Source organism: Marmota flaviventris, chromosome 5, assembly GCF_047511675.1.
Source record: "Marmota flaviventris isolate mMarFla1 chromosome 5, mMarFla1.hap1, whole genome shotgun sequence".
NCBI lineage: Eukaryota > Metazoa > Chordata > Mammalia > Rodentia > Sciuridae > Marmota > Marmota flaviventris.
In genome coordinates, this window is record NC_092502.1 from 150,817,316 (window position 1) to 150,838,263 (window position 20,948).

Genomic DNA, 20,948 nt, shown 5'->3' on the forward strand with positions numbered 1-20,948 from the left:
TAACACACATGAAAAAGCCACATGGTACTACCCAGTGGTAATTTATTTTTAAGTCACCATGTGAGACTATTATTTAGAAAAAGGGACCCTTGGAAATAATTCTATTAATATTTTGAAATTTTAATTTCAAAATTATAACCAGAAACATATCTCTTCATAGTCATCCAAAGGGATTTGTATAAAAGTAAATTAAACCAAACAATGGGATTGATCTTTCAAGTAATTTCCAGGTAATCTGGGGAGTTAAGGAAATCACCAATTTATATTCTAGGTTTTCTAACTCAAAACTTCTCCTGCCAGGTGCAGTGGCACATGCCTATAATCCCAGAGGCTCAGCAGGCTGAGATAGGAAGATTGCAAGTTCAAGTCCAGCCTTAGTAACTTGGCAAGACCTTGGCAACTTAATGAGACCTTGTCTCAAAATAAAAAATAAAAAAGGGTTGGGGATGTGACACAGTGGTTAAGCACCCCGATACCAAAACAAAAAACAAAAACAAACTTTCCTTCCTATTTTGAAAAGAACCAATATCAAAAGCAACAAAAATTCCAAAAAGGACTGCAGTGAGAGTTAGAATATTACTAAACTGATTTGCAGCTTGGCTTCCCATTAGCACTGAATCCTTGTTTTACAAAGTAGTTTAAGATTGTATTCGGTATTTCAGAAGCTGTAATATAAAACCGGTGGCTTCATTAGGGCTGAGTTACTTTTAAACTCAATGGACTCAATGGACTCTACCATCCAACAATGAAATTGAAAAAATTAACTATTTTTCCAAGAAAAATGGGTCTTATGAACTCAAGCCTAAAATCTGGAAAATGGAGTTATTCATTTTGCAAATAATTCCCTAACATCATAAATTAATTAAACCAAGCAGCAAATATTTTCACAGATCAATGAACTACTGCTAAAAGGTACAGTCCAATTAAATTATAGCCTTGGTTAAATGTCATTGCTTTATCCCAGTGAGCCTTTCAGAATTGAGTCCTGTTAACTAATTCAACTGTTCAACCAGAAGTTGTATTACTTTCAAAAATTCCAAGTATCAAACATCAATTCTACTTGGCAGCTGACCTTTATGTTCAGATCACATTACTTTTGAGATTTACAAATGCTAGTTTGCAATGCAAAGTAAGATGGGGGGAAGAAGCCGGGTGCGGTGGCACAAGTCTATAATCCCGGAGGTTCTGGAGGCTCAGGCAGGAGGACTGCAGGTTCAAAGCCAGCCTCAGCAAAAGCAAGGCACTAAGCAACTCAGTGAGACCCTGTCTCTAAATAAAAAAGGGCTGGGATGCGGCTCAGTGGTCGAGTACCCCTGAGTTCGATCCCCGGTACTCACCCCAACCCACTGCCCCCAAAAACAAGGAATAGAGGGAAAGGATAAATAAAAGAAAATGATGTTAGAGTATAGAATTTTGCTTATAATGGGCAGTCCCAAAGATGAGCTGCAGCTCTAACACAGTGAAGTATTGGCTCAAGCACAAGGCCTGACCCGTTCTTCCTCTGGGCTGCTGATAAATGTGGTTCTATCATCCCAGTCAAATAACAGGCAGAGGACAGCAGACAGAGCACATGCTTACAGGAGAGATGCAAAGAAGCTCTGTGGCAGAACACATCCTTAAGCAATGCTGTCCTGTGGACGATGCTGTCTCACCCACGTATGGACTAGAGGACAGTGAGAATCACCTTCAACAAAACACCCGGTGCACTAGAACTTTTCTTTTGGCTGCTATAGATCCACTCTCAACTTCTCTATTCACAGAAGGCTTGCCTATTTCGACTTGGGATTGGCCCAAGGCAGGAAACCCAACAGAAGAGACTTTCCACCCATCAGGCTGCTACTAACTGATCTCAGACACAGTTCCTATTAGAGGCCTCCGTTATTACTGCCCCTTAAGGCCAAGAGGTAATAGTTACTCCCTGTGGGATTTTGCCATCCTTTCTGGGTTTCCCTTAACCCAATGCATACTTGAAAATTATCATTTCTGTTAACTCTCCTCTATTATCTCCTTTGAGAGTGTTCTCCAGTTATAGGCAAGACCTTGCCTGACCCATCAAGCTCTTCCATTACCTGTGCTGCCTCCTGCACTTGCTCCTTTACCTTAGCCCTGGATGAGAGGTCTCAAAGAGGGTAAATAGGGTGGAGATGCTCTCCATGAAGAAACAAAGAGTTGAGTACAAATCCATGCGGTTTGGCACATCCTTGCTGCTGTTTGGCACAGACCTCAGTTAATAGCAAAGGAAAGTGCTGGAAAAATACGTAATAAGTGAGCTTACCTGCATTGATTAGATCTGCATCAACTTCATGTTGAAATGGATATGGACCCTGTCAAATACAGCACACATTCAGTTAGTAAAAGGAGATTTTCCTGAATCACATAATAAAACTGTAATATAAACAACTTCCCTAAAGTCCCAGAAAGTTACCATCCAAAGATGTGAAGTGATTATCTTAAAAATAACTCCTCGCTGGGCACAGTGGCACACTCCTGTAATCCCAGCAACTCAGGAGGTTGAGGCAGGAGGATTGTGAGTTCAAAGCCAGTCTCAGCAACAGTGAGGCGTTAACCAACTCAGTGAGACCCTGTCTCTATTAAAATACAAAATAGGACTGTGGATGTGGCTTAGTGGTTGAGTGCCCCTGAGTTCAATCCCCAGTACCAAAAATTAAATTAAATTAAATAACTCCAGTGTTTTCATGGCTTTGTTTTTCATATTGATTAGTCTTTAATACACTAACAGTTGAGACTGGGCAAATGAAAAATATTTTCTAAAAATTACCAGCTTGAAAGAAAAGTTATGCTATTATATGTCAATAATAACACAAAGAAATTATTTAAAACCTATAATACAGTCAATGTTATTCATTAAACCTTTCTGGAAGAATCAATAAACACCAACTACAGAGATATACTGTTTAGATAGAAGGATGATGGCAGCTTTAGCTTTCTGGTATTTGCACTAAAAGCCCTGAATTTGTGGTTTTAATGTTACCTTTCTTTACATCTAAACTGAGACATCCTTATGTCACTTTACTCAGTTATTCTCAGTAAGATGATGATGATGATGATGATGATGATGATGATGATGATGATGATTATTATTTCTGGGTATCAAACCCATGGCCTGGAACATGTGAGGCAAGTACTCTAAGCTACACCTGTAGCCAATTTTGTATATATTTTTAAAGCAATTCTAATTACTTGAAAGGGGTAATTAGTTTTATAAAATAACATATTAAATAAAAAGGGAGGAAAAAAGAGAAAGGGACAATATATGGTAAAGAATAAGAAATACTGGCTATGAAATTTTTATATACCTTCAAAAGAGGGATCTAAAATTTATACTACAAACTGCAGTGGCAACTAATGTTTGAGACCTATGTGAATTTGCCTTTAAATAAATAAATAAAAACTTATTTCTCTTGTCTTCAAAATGAGGAGTTAATCATTCTAGGTTAAGTTCCTTAAACATGTAAGCCTTCTACTGTCATGTATATGTAAAAAGAACAATTTTCTAAAAAAAAAAAAATCTGTAAGCCTTTGACTTCAATCAGAGTCTGCTTTTATCCAGATATACAGCATTCTTGTGCCTTTGAAAATGGTCATGATTATTGCCTCAATCAATATCAACCAGATTGTCCATGACCATTATTTAATTAAATTTATGTACTAGATGTATAGGTCCCATATGTACAATTTTTATTGCATTAATAATTAAAGTTTACTGAGAAGTAAAAGATTGGAAATATTATAAAAATGGCAAACTATAAATAATATCTTTAATAGTTCATAATTAAGAAAACTTTAATTTCCATCTTACCAAACCCAGGACTCCATTTTCACTTTGAAGATGAACAGTCATATTTGGACTGATGAAGTTGCTGGCCAGAAGAGGGATTCCTATGCCCAAATTAGCTATAAAAAAAAAGATGTTAAGGCCCAACATATCACAGGTAGAGAGATTACGCCATAAACCTTCTGTATATATAAATCTGAACAGAATCCTTTTCAAAAGGGAACTTGCTGTGAATGTAATAACTGCATGTATTCTCTAATCACCCTCTGGGCACTAGTTTGTAATTTTCCAAATAGAAAATCTCTAATTAGTCACAGCTTTCTCAATAACATTGATGTGCTTTCCCACCGAGGGTAGTTTCAGAAGCCAGACAAGAGGTCGTTTTAACAAAAGCATTAGACACATTTTATTTTCATTAATATTTTTTGTTTTTGTTTTTGTTTGGTACTAGGAATTGAACCCAGAGGTGCTTTGGACCACTGAGCTACAACCCCGTTCCGTTTTCTTTTTTATTTTGAGACAGGGTCTCACTAAGTCAATGAGACTGGCCTTGAACTTATAATCCTCCTGCCTCAGCCTCTAGAGTGGCCAGGATTATAGGCATGTGCCACCATGATGTATCATGATTGATGAATTGTTATATAAGGCTTGACCTTTGCTTAAAAACTATTTTCACTCTATAAAACTGCCATTAAAAACAAAGATGATTTGTGGCCGGGGCTGTAGCTCAGTGGTAGAGCACTTGCCTCGAAGGTGTAAGGCCCTGGGTTCAATCCTCAGCACAATATAAAAAGAAATAAATAAAAATAGGAAAAAAATTGAAACTAAGGATTTTTAAACAAAAAATATAATTAATGAATAAATAGATATGGTTTAATATTCCAAAGAGGAGATGCTATTTTTAAGATTTTCAAAAAGTTTTCTGGCAAGACCCAAATGTCTGCCTAAAGCATGTCAATCCTTTGTGTCCTTGTGGTGACATTCACTAGTAACTGAATCATGTGAAAGACACGGTGGAGAGGGAGGTACATTTCACAAACACACTTGAGGCCATATAAAAAAGTAACTACAAAAGGGGCATCTGAGAAGTAACTGAGGAGGTGGAATATTCTCCCTTAAAGGACCAAAGCAGGGTTGAGCCTGACTTGCAGGTCCTGGTGTGGTATCAGTCCTGCTTCTCACAGGCAGGCTGAGCCCGGAAGAGATAGTCAAGAATTGCTGTGCACTGCTGTTCACTATCACAGCACACCAAAGAACTAATACAAATAATAATGGCATGCTGATGAGGTACCATTTACAGTGAAATCTTTATGAATCAAGGCTACAAAAAATAAAATTTATAGATGACACCATATTATGAACTACAAAAGCCAAAAGGACAGACAACTCAGTGACCCAGGTCTCTATGAGTGCAGTAAGTCTATGAAGCTATTAAGACAGCTCCTCGGTTCAGCTCTTACCAAATCACAGCCTAAAGTAATATAATGCCATTTGTACTTTATTTATCATGCACAGAACACACTGAGCTAGTGATTTAAGAAGACGTATTTTCAGAGAAGAGCAACCCAACTTACAAGCCTTATACCTCAATTCCTTTGTCATATTCTACTATTTGTGTGGTTTTAAAAATACTTTTTAGTAAGTCGCATACCAGGGAGAGAGAAGTCTATGTTGAAGAAGAGTGGGTGACATGGAAAGACCATTTAGATGAACTGACTTGCATATATTTTTCACAAGGAATACAATAACAGTGAATAGAGAATACCTACAAGTCATTACAAATCTCAATTATTATCTCTAGCCAATGTTGTAGTCTGTGTTTAAATATCAACGGGAAGTCATTTGACCCAAAAGAAACTCCAGTGGCTAACTTTCACTATAAGTCAATATAATTCTGGCCTATGCAGGATTTGGATGATTTGCAACATTCTCTTTTCCCTGATGTGAACTGTCATGATACTACAAGGTACAACTGGGGGAAAAAAATAAAATTAAAAAGGAGGCAGTAGAAGTAAAAAAAAAAAAAAACGAAAGCTTTCTCAGTCAAGATCACAATCGGAATGACGGAGTTAATCATTCTAGGCAAACTCTAAGTCCCTTCTAGATGAGGGAAGCTCACAGAATGGAGAGACTCTGTCACATTTCTAGTTCTTCCTATCCTGGGTCTTTAAGTATGGCTTTACTCTAGCCACAGTTCAAGCAATATTTATTTAATCACATACTATTCGTATTATATAGTTCAATGTCTTGTCTCTTAAAAAATTAGCATAATGGTGAACAGCCTCACTGCTATTTAAATGCATTCAAAATCCAAATGCTAATTGTACTAAATGATGTTTACTCTAGCTCTTTTTCCCCAAGTACATAAAGCAGAATTTGAAGCATTGAATACCCTTTACAAAACATTAGACATAAAATGGTGCACTCCCAGAATCTTTGTCAAGGAAAGTAGAGGTTTGTTAAGAAGCTTGATATTATGTTTCAATGAGTATGCAAATATCACAATATGGAAAAAATAAACTAGTAAGTCTGAGATTTTAAATCCTCATCTTGGGGAACCTCTTTTCTCAACAACTTCTAAATAAATGCCACACTGTACTAAAATCTGCTGTCGAGTGGAAAGAAAGCAAATTTTTGGTTGCAACTTTGTTTTAAGAAGGCAAACAGGTTATAACCCCAATTTCATATACCAATGGCCTCAAGTTAGATGCCACATTTTATAAAAACACTGATCAATGGTTTTAAAAGTTGCTGTGAACTAGAGAGGAAGCACTCTTCAGGAGGCCTGAGCAATATGAGAGAAGCAAGGGCTGCCTTTGGCCAGTCTCAGAAGGACAAAGGATACCGTACATGCCATCCTCAAATTCAAGAGCTGCTCGTTTGATGATACGTTCCCTTACATTACTTCCAGGTTTATCAGAGTTGTCTTTTCCATCTTCTTCCTTCCGGGTTGACAGACGCTGTAAAATAAACAGAATACATTATTCATGGTTGAAGGCAAGCTGCAATACAAAAATTTTACTGAGAAAAAGTGAACCTTCTCGTTACTATTAGGAGGCAGATTTGCAATGTAATGAAGGATTTGAAAAAAGAATAACATGGGTGACATTTGGTGACAGAAGTAATTCTTTAGGAAGTAAAATGAAAGAGGTCAGATTTATTTGAAGAGCAAGATACACCTGTTCTGTCTTTGACACAAACAATGCCCATGTTCCTGTCACACTGGCTGCTACTACTGTTACTCACCTGACTCCTACCAGTGAGTTCTCCTCAGGTGTTCTGAGACTGAGCCAGAACAAAGAAAAATAAATAGACCTTAGAAATCCATTTTTCAGGGCTGTCAGAATGTGTTTATCAGGTGTTGCTGCTGCCAATTGCCTATTTCCACCTGCAGAGTCTAGACTGGTTTTGTTCCATGTGCGTCACAGGAATCATGGAAACATTTAGAAATCAGCCAGAAAACAATTTCTGTTACTAAATCTCCTTGATGCAGACTCTGGCTTCTGTTTGCAAATGTTCTATTCTTTCTCTCAAGGTCCCTGACAACAGTTTTGGTTTGCAGAACATCTTTCTGTTTGATGTCCACAGGCAGTGGTTATCGCTAATTCCCTAACATCGCCTATCAAGTGTCTATTCTGTGGCTGATCCCTAGACACTTTTGAATCTTGACATCAATGCTTGCCCAGCTGGTCATTCTTTATTCTCTCCCTGGCCTTGGAATACTTCCAATGCTCCTGGTACCCAATCCATGCACAGCCTCATACCCACCAGCTGCTCAGAGCTCAAAGATAATTAAAAATGATATTCTTTCTGCATTCCATAAAAATACAAAGCAATTTCAAGATAGGCAGACATTTTTAGAGCAATCAAACATTAAGAATCCAGCAGGGGTAAAGCCACCAAAGACCTGATTATTCTTGGCTTCCCTCTAGGATAGCCAGCCAAAACCATGCATTATTCATTAAAACCACGACAGAAGTCTAGCAGACAGAGCCTGGAGAGTTATGGGATATGGTCACCGTTAGGCTGGAAAGTGGCATAGACTATCACATTCCCCTACAATGGGCACATGAGAAGCTCTTACACTGTGAACCAAGGAGACTCTTCCTGTTTAGCTCCCATCTGCTGTCATCTGTAATGGACAAATTCCTCTGCTAATCATATACATAAATACTAACAAAGAAGCCAAGTCTGTTACCTCAATTCTTTTCTCGTATTTTTCTCCCTTTATAAGGCGATGTACATAAATCTTAGGAATGTGGATGTCTTCTGGAGCAAATGATCCAACATCCACAATTTCTTCAACCTAAAAGGAAAAATACTTTAAATTAGGTAGCAAAAGCCTAAAATAAAACAATGCATCTTTGCTTCCAACTTAAGTTGGGTAGACAATGTAACCGGACATATGAGAGGATATGTACATAGCCTCTGTGTATGTGCAAACCATATCATAATTCCAGGCCTACAAAAGAAAGGAAATTCAAATACATGTGTATGAAAGTAAAATACAGAACATAAAGCTCCAGAACTTCGTCTTTTCCGAAAAGAGCTTCAATTACAAATTTATCAAATGGTTGTCAGTACAGCTGCTTGAACTTTCACAAATTGCAGCTCAACTATGCAAAACTTGAAAGCACATTCCTTAAACACAGATTTTCAAAGTTAATGGAAAATTTATCATATCAGAGACAAAAATCTGTAACAACATCTGCTTGGTCAATTGGAGAACTTTTTAAATATAGATACAAATGCTATTTGCAACATTTTAAAATTAATCCTGTGGTTAGCTCCCTGGGATCATGATAGAACGGCAATCACTGAAATAATCTGACTTAAAGATGGATGATTAATTTTAATATGGAAATTTCAAGAAAGAAACATTAACTAAGAACTGGAAATACTAAATTTAATTAGAATTAATGTTATTCACAGAACATAAGGGCATTTTATAGCAATATGAAATGCCACTAGTTAATCTGCTATTTGGGAATTCATAAAAGAAATAGGAGTAGGTTTTATACATCAACTTTTTAAAAAACTCAGAATAACAAGAATCAAGACAAGCTAATCTCAATACTATTATGGGGAAAATCTCAGCAGTTTGGATTTTTTTTTTTTGTTTTGTTTTTGTTGTTTTGTAGTACAAGAGATTGAATCCAGGGCCTTGTGCATGCTAGGCAAGCACTGCACCTCTGACCTATACTCCCAGCTCCAAACACTTAGCATTTTTATTTTATTTTTTTTTCTTTTTCTTTTTTTAATTTTTTATTGTTGGCTGTTCAAAACATTACATAGTTCTTGATATATCATATTTCACAATTTGATTCAAGTGGGTTATGAGCTCCCATTTTTACCCCATATACAGATTGCAGAATCACATCAGTTACACATCCATTGATTTACATATTGCCATACTAGTGTCTGTTGTATTCTGCTGCCTTTCCTATCCTCTACTATCCCCCCTCCCCTCCCCTCCCCTCCCCTCTTCTCTCTCTGCCCCCTCTACTGACATTCGTTTGTCCCCCTTGTATTATTTTTCCCCTTCCCCTCACTTCCTCTTGTATGTACTTTTGTATAACTCTGAGGGTCTCCTTCCATTTCCATGCATTTTCCCTTCTCTCTCCCTTTCCCTCCCACCTCTCATCCCTGTTTAATGTTAATCTTCTTCTCATGCTCTTCGACACTACTCTGTTCTTAGTTACTCTCCTTATATCAAAGAAGACATTTGGCATTTGTTTTTTAGGGATTGGCTAGCTTCACTTACCATAATCTGCTCTAATGCCATCCATTTCCCTGTAAATTCTATGATTTTGTCATTTTTTAATGCAGAGTAATACTCCATTGTGTATAAATGCCACATTTTTTTATCCATTCATCCATTGAAGGGCATCTAGGTTGGTTCCACAGTCTAGCTATTGTGAATTGTGCTGCTATGAACATTGATGTCGCAGTGTCCCTGTAGCATGCTCTTTTTAGGTCTTTAGGGAATAGACCGAGAAGGGGAATAGCTGGGTCAAATGGTGGCTCCATTCCCAGCTTTCCAAGAAATCTCCATACTGCTTTCCAAATTGGCTGCACCAATTTGCAGTCCCACCAGCAATGTACAAGTGTACCCTTTTCCCCACATCCTCACCAGCACTTGTTGTTGTTTGACTTCATAATGGCTGCCAATCTAACTGGAGTGAGATGGTATCTTAGGGTGGTTTTGATTTGCATTTCTCTGACTGCTAGAGATGGTGAGCATTTTTTCATGTACTTGTTGATTGATTGTATGTCCTCCTCTGAGAAGTGTCTGTTCAGGTCCTTGGCCCATTTGTTGATTGGGTTGTTTGTTCTCTTATTGTCTAATTTTTTGAGTTCTTTGTATACTCTGGATATTAGGGCTCTATCTGAAGTGTGAGGAGTAAAGATTTGTTCCCAGGATGTAGGCTCTCTATTTACCTCTCTTATTGTATCTTTTGCTGAGAAAAAACTTTTTAGTTTGAGTAAGTCCCATTTGTTGATTCTAGTTATTAACTTTTGTGCTATGGGTGTCCTATTGAGGAATTTGGAGCCCGACCCCACAGTATGTAGATCGTAGCCAACTTTTTCTTCTATCAGACGGCGTGTCTCTGATTTGATATCAAGCTCCTTGATCCATTTTGAATTAACTTTTGTGCATGGCGAGAGAAAGGGATTCAGTTTCATTTTGTTGCATATGGATTTCCAGTTTTCCCAGCACCATTTGTTGAAGATGCTATCCTTCCTCCATTGCATGCTTTTAGACCCTTTATCAAATATAAGATAGTTGTAGTTTTGTGGATTGGTTTGTGTGTCCTCTATTCTGTACCATTGGTCCACCCGCCTGTTTTGGTACCAGTACCATGCTGTTTTTGTTACTATTGCTCTGTAGTATAGTTTGAAGTCTGGTATCGCTATACCGCCTGATTCACACTTCCTGCTTAGCATTGTTTTTGCTATTCTGGGTCTTTTATTTTTCCATATGAATTTCATGATTGCTTTCTCTATTTCTACAAGAAATGCCATTGGGATTTTGATTGGCATTGCATTAAACCTATAGAGAACTTTTGGTAATATCGCCATTTTGATGATGTTAGTTCTGCCTATCCATGAACAGGGTATATTTTTCCATCTTCTAAGATCTTCTTCTATTTCTCTCTTTAGGGTTCTGTAGTTTTCATTGTATAAGTCTTTCACCTCTTTTGTTAGGTTGATTCCCAAGTATTTTATTTTTTTTGAAGATATTGTGAATGGAGTGGTTGTCCTCATTTCCATTTCAGAGGATTTGTCGCTGATATACAGGAATGCCTTTGATTTATGCGTGTTGATTTTATATCCTGCCACTTTGCTGAATTCATTTATTAGCTCTAATAGTTTCTTTGTAGACCCTTTTGGGTCTGCTAGGTATAGAATCATGTCATCTGCAAATAGTGATAATTTAACACTTAGCATTTTTAATGGCAAATGTGTGTGTGCCTGTTTCTTTAAATTATGAATACTGAGATTCCACACCGATTATAGTTTGGATTTTAATTGCCCCCCCCCAAAGCCTATGTGCTATAAAGGCTTGATTGGGGTGACACCATAGGGAGGTGGCAGTATCTCTGAGATGTGAAGCCTTGTGGGAGGTCCTTAGGTCATTGGGGTGTGTCCCAAAGAGGACTATGGGACTCCATCAACTTCGTCCCTATATTTTTCTTCTTAGCCATGAGATGAGCAGTTTGTTCCATCGTATGCTCCCCACTAATGCCATTCAGCACCCCTACCAGGGGCCTAAAAGCAATGGCTGGAACTTCTGGAACCATAAGCCAAAGTAAACCTTTTCTCTTTATAAGTTAATTATCTCAGGTATTTTGTTATGGTGACACAAAGCTGACTTAATAGCCAAACCAAATAATTATTTGCTTAAATAAACTGACATATGTAAACAAGAGGAGTTGTATTGAACTTGGCTCCTAAAGTATTAACTGCCCGGGGGGGTTGTGAGGTGAATTGCCCTCCTTATGCTATTCTATCACTATACCCTCACCAGGCTCCTCCTACAGTGAAGGAATATCAGAAATTACAAGAGATATTTTAGTCATTGTGCAATGCTCATAAAATAGCCAAAAAAAAATCACAGGACATGGTGGATAAAAGCTATTTTCCTTGAAAAACACAAGGACCTGTACTAAAATCAAACAGAAACTCCAAGGAAGAGTCAGTAACCACATGGGCATCCAAGTTGAGCTGATGGGTAGAGATGTATCTAAAGATGAATTAGGGAGAAACAACGGGTCTTCTTGCCTGCCCTCAGTATCTTCTTTCCATACTACTCTGCCCTTCTCTATCCAAAGTGGACACCAGGTAAAAAGGTGGCAGAGGCAGGAAGCACAGAGCAGCTAAACGCTGTTGCTACGTGTGGGTTGGAACTTTCAGCCATCAAGACTCATTCCTATCTTACACTTTCCAATTTCAAGACTTCAGAAATGTTCTTGACTATAAAAACATGTTTATTCAGTAATCCATTATTCTAAGGATCTATATGAAGATATTCATGAAAGTATTGGCCATTGCATTCATTATAATGAGTCAGAGACAACCTAAATTGTCAATAGCACGGAAATGGGAAAATAAATATTGTGCATCCACATGATGAATCAATGGGAATTGACCAATATGAGAATTCTCATAGTATTTAATGATATCTCATAATTTCATGTTTCATGAATGCAAGATTTTGTATAGTACTTAGAGATATGTTTCATGACAATTATTTCTTTTTTCTGTTATTTTTTGATAAGCATGTGTTAACTGTACATAGTAATGGGGTTCAGTGTAATATTTCAATACATGCATACAGTGTATGTGTACTACTTCAATCAGGGGAATCAGCATTTCCTTTTGGCATAATTATTTCTATACCTATGAAAAACTGAAACACACTGAAATATTAATAATCATTATCTCTAGGTAAAGAGATAAATTTCCCTTTTAAAGGTGGAAAATCAAAAATGTTGAGTTGGGGGCATGTGCTGAAGATTGAACCCAGGGTCTCATACATGCTAAGCACTATACCTCTAAGTATATCCACAATTTCTCATAAATGTTAATTTTTTTTAAGATACAATAGATATCAAGTAAGTGATTTCCGTAACTAGGAAATACATAAATGGGGCATGTGTTATTTCATAATTATACATGTATCCTGTTAAAAGGGGGATAAAAAAGGCATGTTATAAGGGGGATTAAAAAAAAGACTAAGCAAAAACGTAGTTTCTAAACCCTAAATGCAGTTTCAGCATTATGAAATATAAAATAAACTAAGAAAACCCTTTTTGCTTAAGATTTTTTTAAATCTTTTTTAAGTTGTTGATAGACTTTTATTATTATTTATTTTATTTATTTATATGCGGTGCTCAGAATCGAACCCAGTGCCTCACACGTGCCAGGCAAGTGTGCTATCGCAAAGCCACAGCCACAACCCCTTAAGATTATTTTTAAGATAATAATATGAATTATTTTCCATGCCTAATGCTATTCCAGAAAATCGGGCCCTCAGATCTCTTGCTTGAATTACTGTAGCAGTTTCCTAGCTGATTCTCCTCTGCCTTACCCTTCAGTAGGAGCAAGAAATATGGTAGAAAAGAAAGGGGGGCGGGGAGGAAGAAGAAGAAGTACTCCAGCGGGGTGTGGTGACACATGCCTGTAATCCCAGAGGCTGGGGAGGCTGAGGCAGGAGGATCATGAGTTCAAAGCCAGCCTCAGCAAAAGCAAGGCACTAAGCAACTCAGTGAGACCCTGACTCTATATAAAATAGGGCTGGGGATGTGGCTCAGTGGTTGAGTGCCCCTGAGTTCAATCCCCAGTACTTACTCTCCACCACACCCCCTGAAAAACAAGAAGTACTCCTCATTTACTCTGGAGATATTGAAGATAACCAGTCGCTATTGATTTTTCACACTGCCCCAAAGAAAATTCCCTCAGAAGGCATCAAATCGAGACCAAGTTTCATTATAAAGGACAATTACATCATAACTTTCACAACAGATAGAATAAACACATCTTTGTTAAAAAAAAGAAAAAGAAAAAGGCAAGAATTTAGTTAAATGTAATCAGTTCCACACTTTGTTATCCTAATGCAAATGATTTTCATATTGCAGGCAGCATTTGTCAAAACAATACCAACACTCAAAAGTACTGAAAACTTCCATATAAGAATCAAAGCTTTCTCTGAGTGGGCTAGCAGAATTAATAGCAAAGGAAGACAATATTCAAGTACAAATCAAAAGAAGAAAACATGTTTTCAGACAATCTGTGAAAAGAGTTTTAAAAAAAGAAGAAAAACCTGAAGAGGCACAAGTGTCTTAATGGTCTCTTAGCAGTAAGAGACGGAGGATGGTGATAGTTTTGTGTGACCTTGTGTGACCTTGAAAAAGAACAGGAAGAAAGAAGCAAAGAGATGATTAAACATTTGGTGAGCTCAGGTGATAACACAGGGATCAGAGGAAATCTGAAAATGATGAGTGAAATGAGCTTGTTAGGGAAAAACAAATTACAGATCACAAGAGTGCTCACTAAACATAGCGGAATATGCCTCCTAAATTTAGGAGAAAAATAAAGCACAAAGAAAAGCAGGCAGATGTCAGTGTCCTCAGACAAGATCAAGAAGAAAGGTAGCAAAGAACAACCCAGACTTCTCCTGGCACTATGAATAGTTCTCATGTGGCACCATCTGGTACAACTAGAAATCCAGACACTTGAGGTTTCTCTAATTAGTACTTGTCTTCAGTTATTAGCAGGAAAATAGAGGCTAGCAAATGTTAATCATTATTGATTTAAACTTTTTGAAAGGTTGTTTTCTCTGCCCTTCACCCTCCCTACTTTATAATTCTGGGAAGTTTTATTTAAAAGCTCAGAGAAAGATCAGTATTCATCTCTTGGTGACAATGCCTTTGCATTTACTTGCAAACATTATTTATATCTCAGGTAAGGGAACAGAGGAGCTGCAAGGCAATAACATTCTTATTTTTTTTATTTTATTTTAGTGACAACTTCAATCTGTTGTTGAAGCCACAAAAGTGGGCCCAACTCTAAAGATTATTGGTGAAAATGGCCGCTATATACCTGCCAAACGCTGAGTATAAATGAGGGCTAAATGAGGGCTCTGGGGGGAGGGAGGGGAAGACTCACATTCCAGACATTTTTTTTTCTTGAGTCATTTTGACTTTTAAAAAGTTTAGGAGGAATATTTTTCTTTTTCCAAGAAATAAAAAAGCAGACAACAAGCAATAAAGTCTAGAATCATGAGAAACACTAAGTAACCCCAAATAGCAAGAAGCTGTGGAAGAGGGAGTCGTGAGCAATAACAGAATGTTGTAAGTCAGATGCAGAGGTGCTCTGGATGCTAATTTAGCCCACAGAATGAGTAAGAAGAAAAGGGGGAGGACAGCAGGTAAGACATCAGTCTCAAAAATCAAAAGGAAGAGGAAACCCACCCACAAGAAACAGGGCGATTCTTCTTAAATCTCCTGTAAAGGGATGATACCACCAGTACAAAAATATAGGAGAAAATAGAAGGAAAGCTAAAATGGCTTAAGAACACATGAAAATGGTCAGAGATGTCAACACAGAAATGCACACAGACTGAACAGATGAGTGACTGCCAATGAATCTGCAAAACAGAGCTAGCCAGGTTATGAGACTCACTTCTTTATGCACAATTCTCTTCGTCACCACTTAAAAACTGTGGCCGACAGGAGTGCAAAGTCATTACCAAAGCCTGGTAGATCAGATCTCATGCTGACAGACATTTTACAATGTCCCCTGTACATAAACTAACCAAAGGACATGTCCAGGAAGCCAAAGACCTAGGGATAAACTGGGGCAAAGAATATTTAAAGTGAGTTTAAAAGGAGCGGGAATGTTGCCGATGGCCATATAATCAGACTGGCTCACCCAACCAAAGATGTAGAGATGATATGTTTTTAATAGAAGTGACAAAACTGGCACAGAAATAAGACAGTGATGTCATGAGAGATGCAAATTATTTGAACACCTTTAGTTTGTCATATTCTGCTGATGAATTCTGTATTGCCTTCTGACATGTTCTACCTTTCAGAATGAAACAATGACAGAAACTATGATTCAAGACTCCTCACCAATAAGGACAGATTTGCTTGATAAAGTAGAAATGATGGAAATCTTGAGAGAAAATTACAAGATAAAATTGGAATTTGTAATAGACCAGGAAGTGAAAACTGGACATACATAGAAATATATTCTGGTCTTTGAAGAAAAGCAGACTTCATCAAGTTTGGAGAAAAGAGGAGCAGGATCAAATGGTCAGAAAGTGCAAATGGCAAATGGACTTGTGAAGAACATGGGGATCTCAAAACTCCCATTCTGACAGCAAGAAAACGGATCGATCATACACAAAGAAACAAGTGTACCTGGGCCCGGTGGTACATGCCTGTAATCTCAGCTACTAGGGAGGCTGAGTCAGGAGGATCAGTAGTTCAAGGGCAAACTCAGCAACTTAGTGAGACCCTGTCTCAAAAAAAAAGGGGGGGGGGCTGGGCATGTAGCAGATGGCTGGGCATGTAGAGCACTCCTGGGTTCAATTACCAGTACTAGGGCAAAAGGGCAGGGGCAGTGGAGTCGCTGATAAGAGTTTGGTAAGTATAAATAACATGGCTAACTATGGGTCATGGGTCTCTTCATATTTTCAAAGGGTTCACATGAAAGACAGACATGTCTGACCTAGATAGAACAAATGGAAGCCACCCTAAACCTTAAGAAGAATGTCAAAAGGTATAATATTGGAATAAGATGAGGCTTGTCCAAAATGATAAAGATGATGAAAAGATGGCTATTGGTATAATTTTGTCACTGCTACCAAAGAATTCGGAAATGAAAATCGTCACCACTTGGGCAGACAACAGGAAAAAAACAGCCACTCAATTCCATTTTGTTTTTCTCTTTTCCACCAGGGAGAAGGAAAAAGACAGACTAGTATGGCTAAGGAGGAAGTGAGTTCCAAGAAGACCTAACCTAGGTTTTCTGAACTAACTCCAGACTGCAGACCTCCTCCCCAAAAATTATTCCCCAGGATTCTCAAAGAGTCTGAAGGTAGGATCAAATAATTATAGTCAAGTGCAAAATGGTGAAAGCATCAGCATATGGAGAGAAGCAAATATACTCCTTCTCAGAATGAAGGCTCATGCACAAGAGCATTCCAGAATGGATTATTAACAGATGGTGTGTGCAGCCATAAAAAGAGAACAGAATATTATTGGACGGCAGTATAAGATTCTCCCCAAATAAAGTTGTGCAAAATGAACTTCATTAATTTGTGATGGGGACTAGTACAAAGGTAGGCCAGGAGAAAACTGTGTGATTTCATGAAGCACTCTACCAAATTCCTGGCATAAAAGTTTTGTAGACAGTAGGAAAATGTCACTCAGGTTGATCTACTTCAATTCAACAAATACAATTTAAGCACCCATTAGATTCAGCAAAGAAGTAAACAGGATGCCTGCTCTCATGTACAGATGTGTAGATAACAACAACTTAAAGAACCACAGAAGTATTTGAAGGTTTGACAGAACCTTAAAAGGAAGTCTCCAATGCTGTCTTTTAACTTTTAGAGGAATATGAACTTCTTTAAAAATCTGATGAACACTACAAAATGTATTTACATGTGTTTTAAAAAAATCTACACTCATAAAATCCTTCACAAGATTTTAGTATACTGGTCCTTATACCTCTTACCATGTCTATCATCTGGCTCCGAGGCTAGATCTCAGATTAAAAGAGAAACCCCTGCTCCGGAGGTTTCATGCCATTAGTCCTACCCTTCTCACTTATCTTTACCAAGGTCTTAAATGAAGAAAGGGAGGTGAGCATTCTGGTTAAGGGCCAAGGGCTTCTGAATACAGCTGGCAATTCTGAACAGATCCATTCCTGTCTTTGTTAAGACAAGAAAATCTCAGCATTGTGCCTCCAAATATTTACTGAAACCATCTGGGTAAGAAACACCATATTCAGAAAGTTCAATCACTCTTTTTTAATTTTTTTCTTTTAATATTTTTTTAGTTGTCAATAGATCTTTATTTTATTTATTTATATGTGGTGCTGAGATTAAACCCAGGGCCTCATACTTGCTAGGCAAGTGCTCCACCACTGAGTCACAACCCCAGCCCTCAACCACTCTTCTAAATGCTCCAAGAAGCATAAGTATGCCCCTGGAACAAATCAGTATCTTTAGAAAGAGTCAGTTCTTCTTTCTTACAATCAAGTCTTTTCTTGCAATTAAAATGATGCCTAAGGATCTGGGGATATAGCTCATTCAACATTATCCTTGAAACTCTAGCCAGAGCAATTAACAAAAGAAAGAAATTAAAGGGATACAAATAGGTACAGAAGAACTATCACTATTTGTTGATGACATGATTCTATATCTAGATGATCCAAAAAAATTCCACCAGAAAATTTCTAGAACTAATAAATGAATTCAGCAAAGTAGCAGGATATAAAATAACATGCATAAATCAAACATTCCTATACATCATTCTTTATAAAAATAGAAAAAACAATCATGAAATTTATTTGAAAAAATAAGAATAGCTTAAAGCAACAGCTTTAATAATAGCTAAAGCAATCCTTAGCAAGAAAAGTGAAGCAGAAGGCATCACAATACCAGATCTTAAACTATACTACAGAGCTACAGTAACAAAAACAACGTGGTATTGGCACCAAATTTAGACTTGTAGACCAATGGAACAGAATAGAGGACACAGAGACAAACCCACATAAATTCGGTTATGTCATACTAGACAAAGGTGCCAAAAACATTCACTAGAGAAAAGATAGCCTATTCAACAAATGGTGCTGGCAAAACTTGAAATCCATATGTAGCAAAATCTCACCCTGTATCTCTCACCCTGCACAAAAATCAACTCAAAGTAGGTCAAAGACTTAGGCACTAGAACAGAGACCCTGTGCCTAATTCAAGAAAAAATAGGTCCAAATTCACCATGTTGACCTAGGATCTGACTTCCTTAACAAGACTCCTAAAGTGCAAGAAGTAAAATCAAGAATCAATCAATAAAATGGATTCAAGTTAAAAAAATTTACTCTCTTTTTTTTTTTTTTTTAATTTACTCTCAGTAAAGGAAACAATCAATAACGTGAGGAGAGAGCCTACATATTGGGAGAAAATCTTTATTGTATGCACCTCCAATAAAGCATTAATCTCTAGGATATATAAAGAACTCAAAAAACTTAACACCAAAAAAAAAAACAAATAACCCAATCAATAAATGGGCTAAGGAACTGAACTGACACTTCACAGAAGAAGAAATACAATCTATCAACAAATATATGAAAAAGTGTTCAACATCTCTAGCAATTAGAGAAATGCAAAATCAAGTATTCTAAGATTTCATCTCACTCCAGTTAGAATGGAAAGCATCAAGAATAAAGGCAACAATAAATGTTGGCGAGGATGGGGTGAAAAAGGTACACTCATACATTGCTGGTGGGACTGCAAATTGGTGCACCCACTCCGGAAAGCAGTATGGAGATTCCTCAGAAAATTGGGAATGGAACCACCATTTGACTCAGCTATCCCACTCCTTGGTTTATACCCAAAGGACTTAAAATCAGCATACTATAGTGACAAGCCACATCAATATTTACTGCAGCTCAATTCACAATAGCTAAACTTTGGAACCAACCTATGTGTCCTTCAATAGATGAATGGATAAAGAAAATGTGGTATATATACTCAATGGAATATTACTCAGCTTTAAAGAAGAGTGAAATTATGGTATTTGTGTGTAAATGGATGGAGTTGGAGAATATCATGCTAAGCAAAATAAGCCAATCCCAAAAATCCAAAGGCCAAATGTTTTCTCTAATATGCACATGTTAATTCACAATAAGGTATGTGTGTCTGGGGGACACTAGAGAAGAACAGCATTACCTTAGATTAGGTAGAGGGAAGTGAAGGCATATGGGGGTGGGAAAGATAGTGGAATGAAATAGACATTACTGCTGTATGCATATATGTAACTACATGACCAATATGATTCTACAACATGTACACTCAGAAAAATGAGAAATTATACGCCATCTATGTATGATATATTAAAGTGCATAAATGCATTCTACTGTCATATATAAGTAACTAAAACAAATAAAAAAATTAATGCCTGAGATAAAATTCTGTCTGGTTTTAGTAGCAAGAACAGTTGCACTTTACCTGATCATTAGGTTTCCTTTTAAATTATAGGTACTGTTGACTATATAGTTATGTACTTTAATTTTTGATTGACATTTCATGACTCAATCATGTCTGCCATTATGGAATTATGTTTTGGTCCAATCCTGGCTCCACTGTGTAGCCCTAGCATTGCCATTCCTTCTTCTTAGAGCTCTACTTTGAACTGAAGGAAGCTATCTTGTACACTTTCTGTCCTGTAAGCCACTTTATATCATCTCTGCAACAAAATGGCTGAAAGTTAAACAGTATGCTTAATCAAATTGGAGAATGATAGAAAGCCAGAAAAAAAAATAGCTAATACAAGGGTGACAGACAATGATGTTTACTTGTAATAGGGCCACTCCTTTGGGGGGGTCATCTGTGGTAGAGTTATTTCTGCTTCTCCTCTCTTTGCCCTTCTACTAGGCTATTTCCCTTCCTAATCCTTTTAAAAGAATTATGCCCCCCCTTCCTTTGCCAGGCATAAATTCTGAGATGTTAACTGCTAAATAGTCTTTCTTTAGGTTTACAGAACCCAGAACATCTGGTGGCCTTTGCAACTGCTCTCTTCGGTGCATGACCTAACACAAAAGTTTACTACTGTGAGATTTAACTTGCGGAAAAGAAATATGCATGTTTTAAGAAAATTCAGGAACTATTCCCAAGAGATCAATAAATGTCAATTCTGGCCCAAGAAAGGAGACACACACTTTGGTGAGGAGCCCACTCAGCACGGCTTCCTTCCTCCCCTAAAAGCCTTTTACGCATCAAGTTCCCCAAGATGGAACTCTGAGGTTGAAAGCCTCTCCATCTTCTCAAGATGCCAGCCCTAGGACAAATCTGATTCCTTCCTATTACTCTCATCTCCAGAATAGTGGCCCTCGAGCAGCAAACAGTCAGACCTTA

At 37.5% G+C, this 20,948-nt stretch overlaps 1 protein-coding gene across 1 annotated transcript in view; it reads right to left on the reverse strand.

The window, feature by feature from the left end:
- The window catches only part of Oxct1 (3-oxoacid CoA-transferase 1), a 134,150-nt gene that overhangs the window by 58,003 nt on the left and 55,199 nt on the right, over positions 1 to 20,948 (reverse strand). The window contains exons 8-11 of the mRNA XM_027936258.2: positions 7,995 to 8,102; positions 6,642 to 6,756; positions 3,821 to 3,915; positions 2,276 to 2,324 (exon numbers count right to left, since the gene is read on the reverse strand). Coding sequence (XP_027792059.2) covers positions 2,276 to 2,324; positions 3,821 to 3,915; positions 6,642 to 6,756; positions 7,995 to 8,102 — 367 coding nt within the window. The remainder of the gene's footprint in view (positions 1 to 2,275; positions 2,325 to 3,820; positions 3,916 to 6,641; positions 6,757 to 7,994; positions 8,103 to 20,948) is intronic.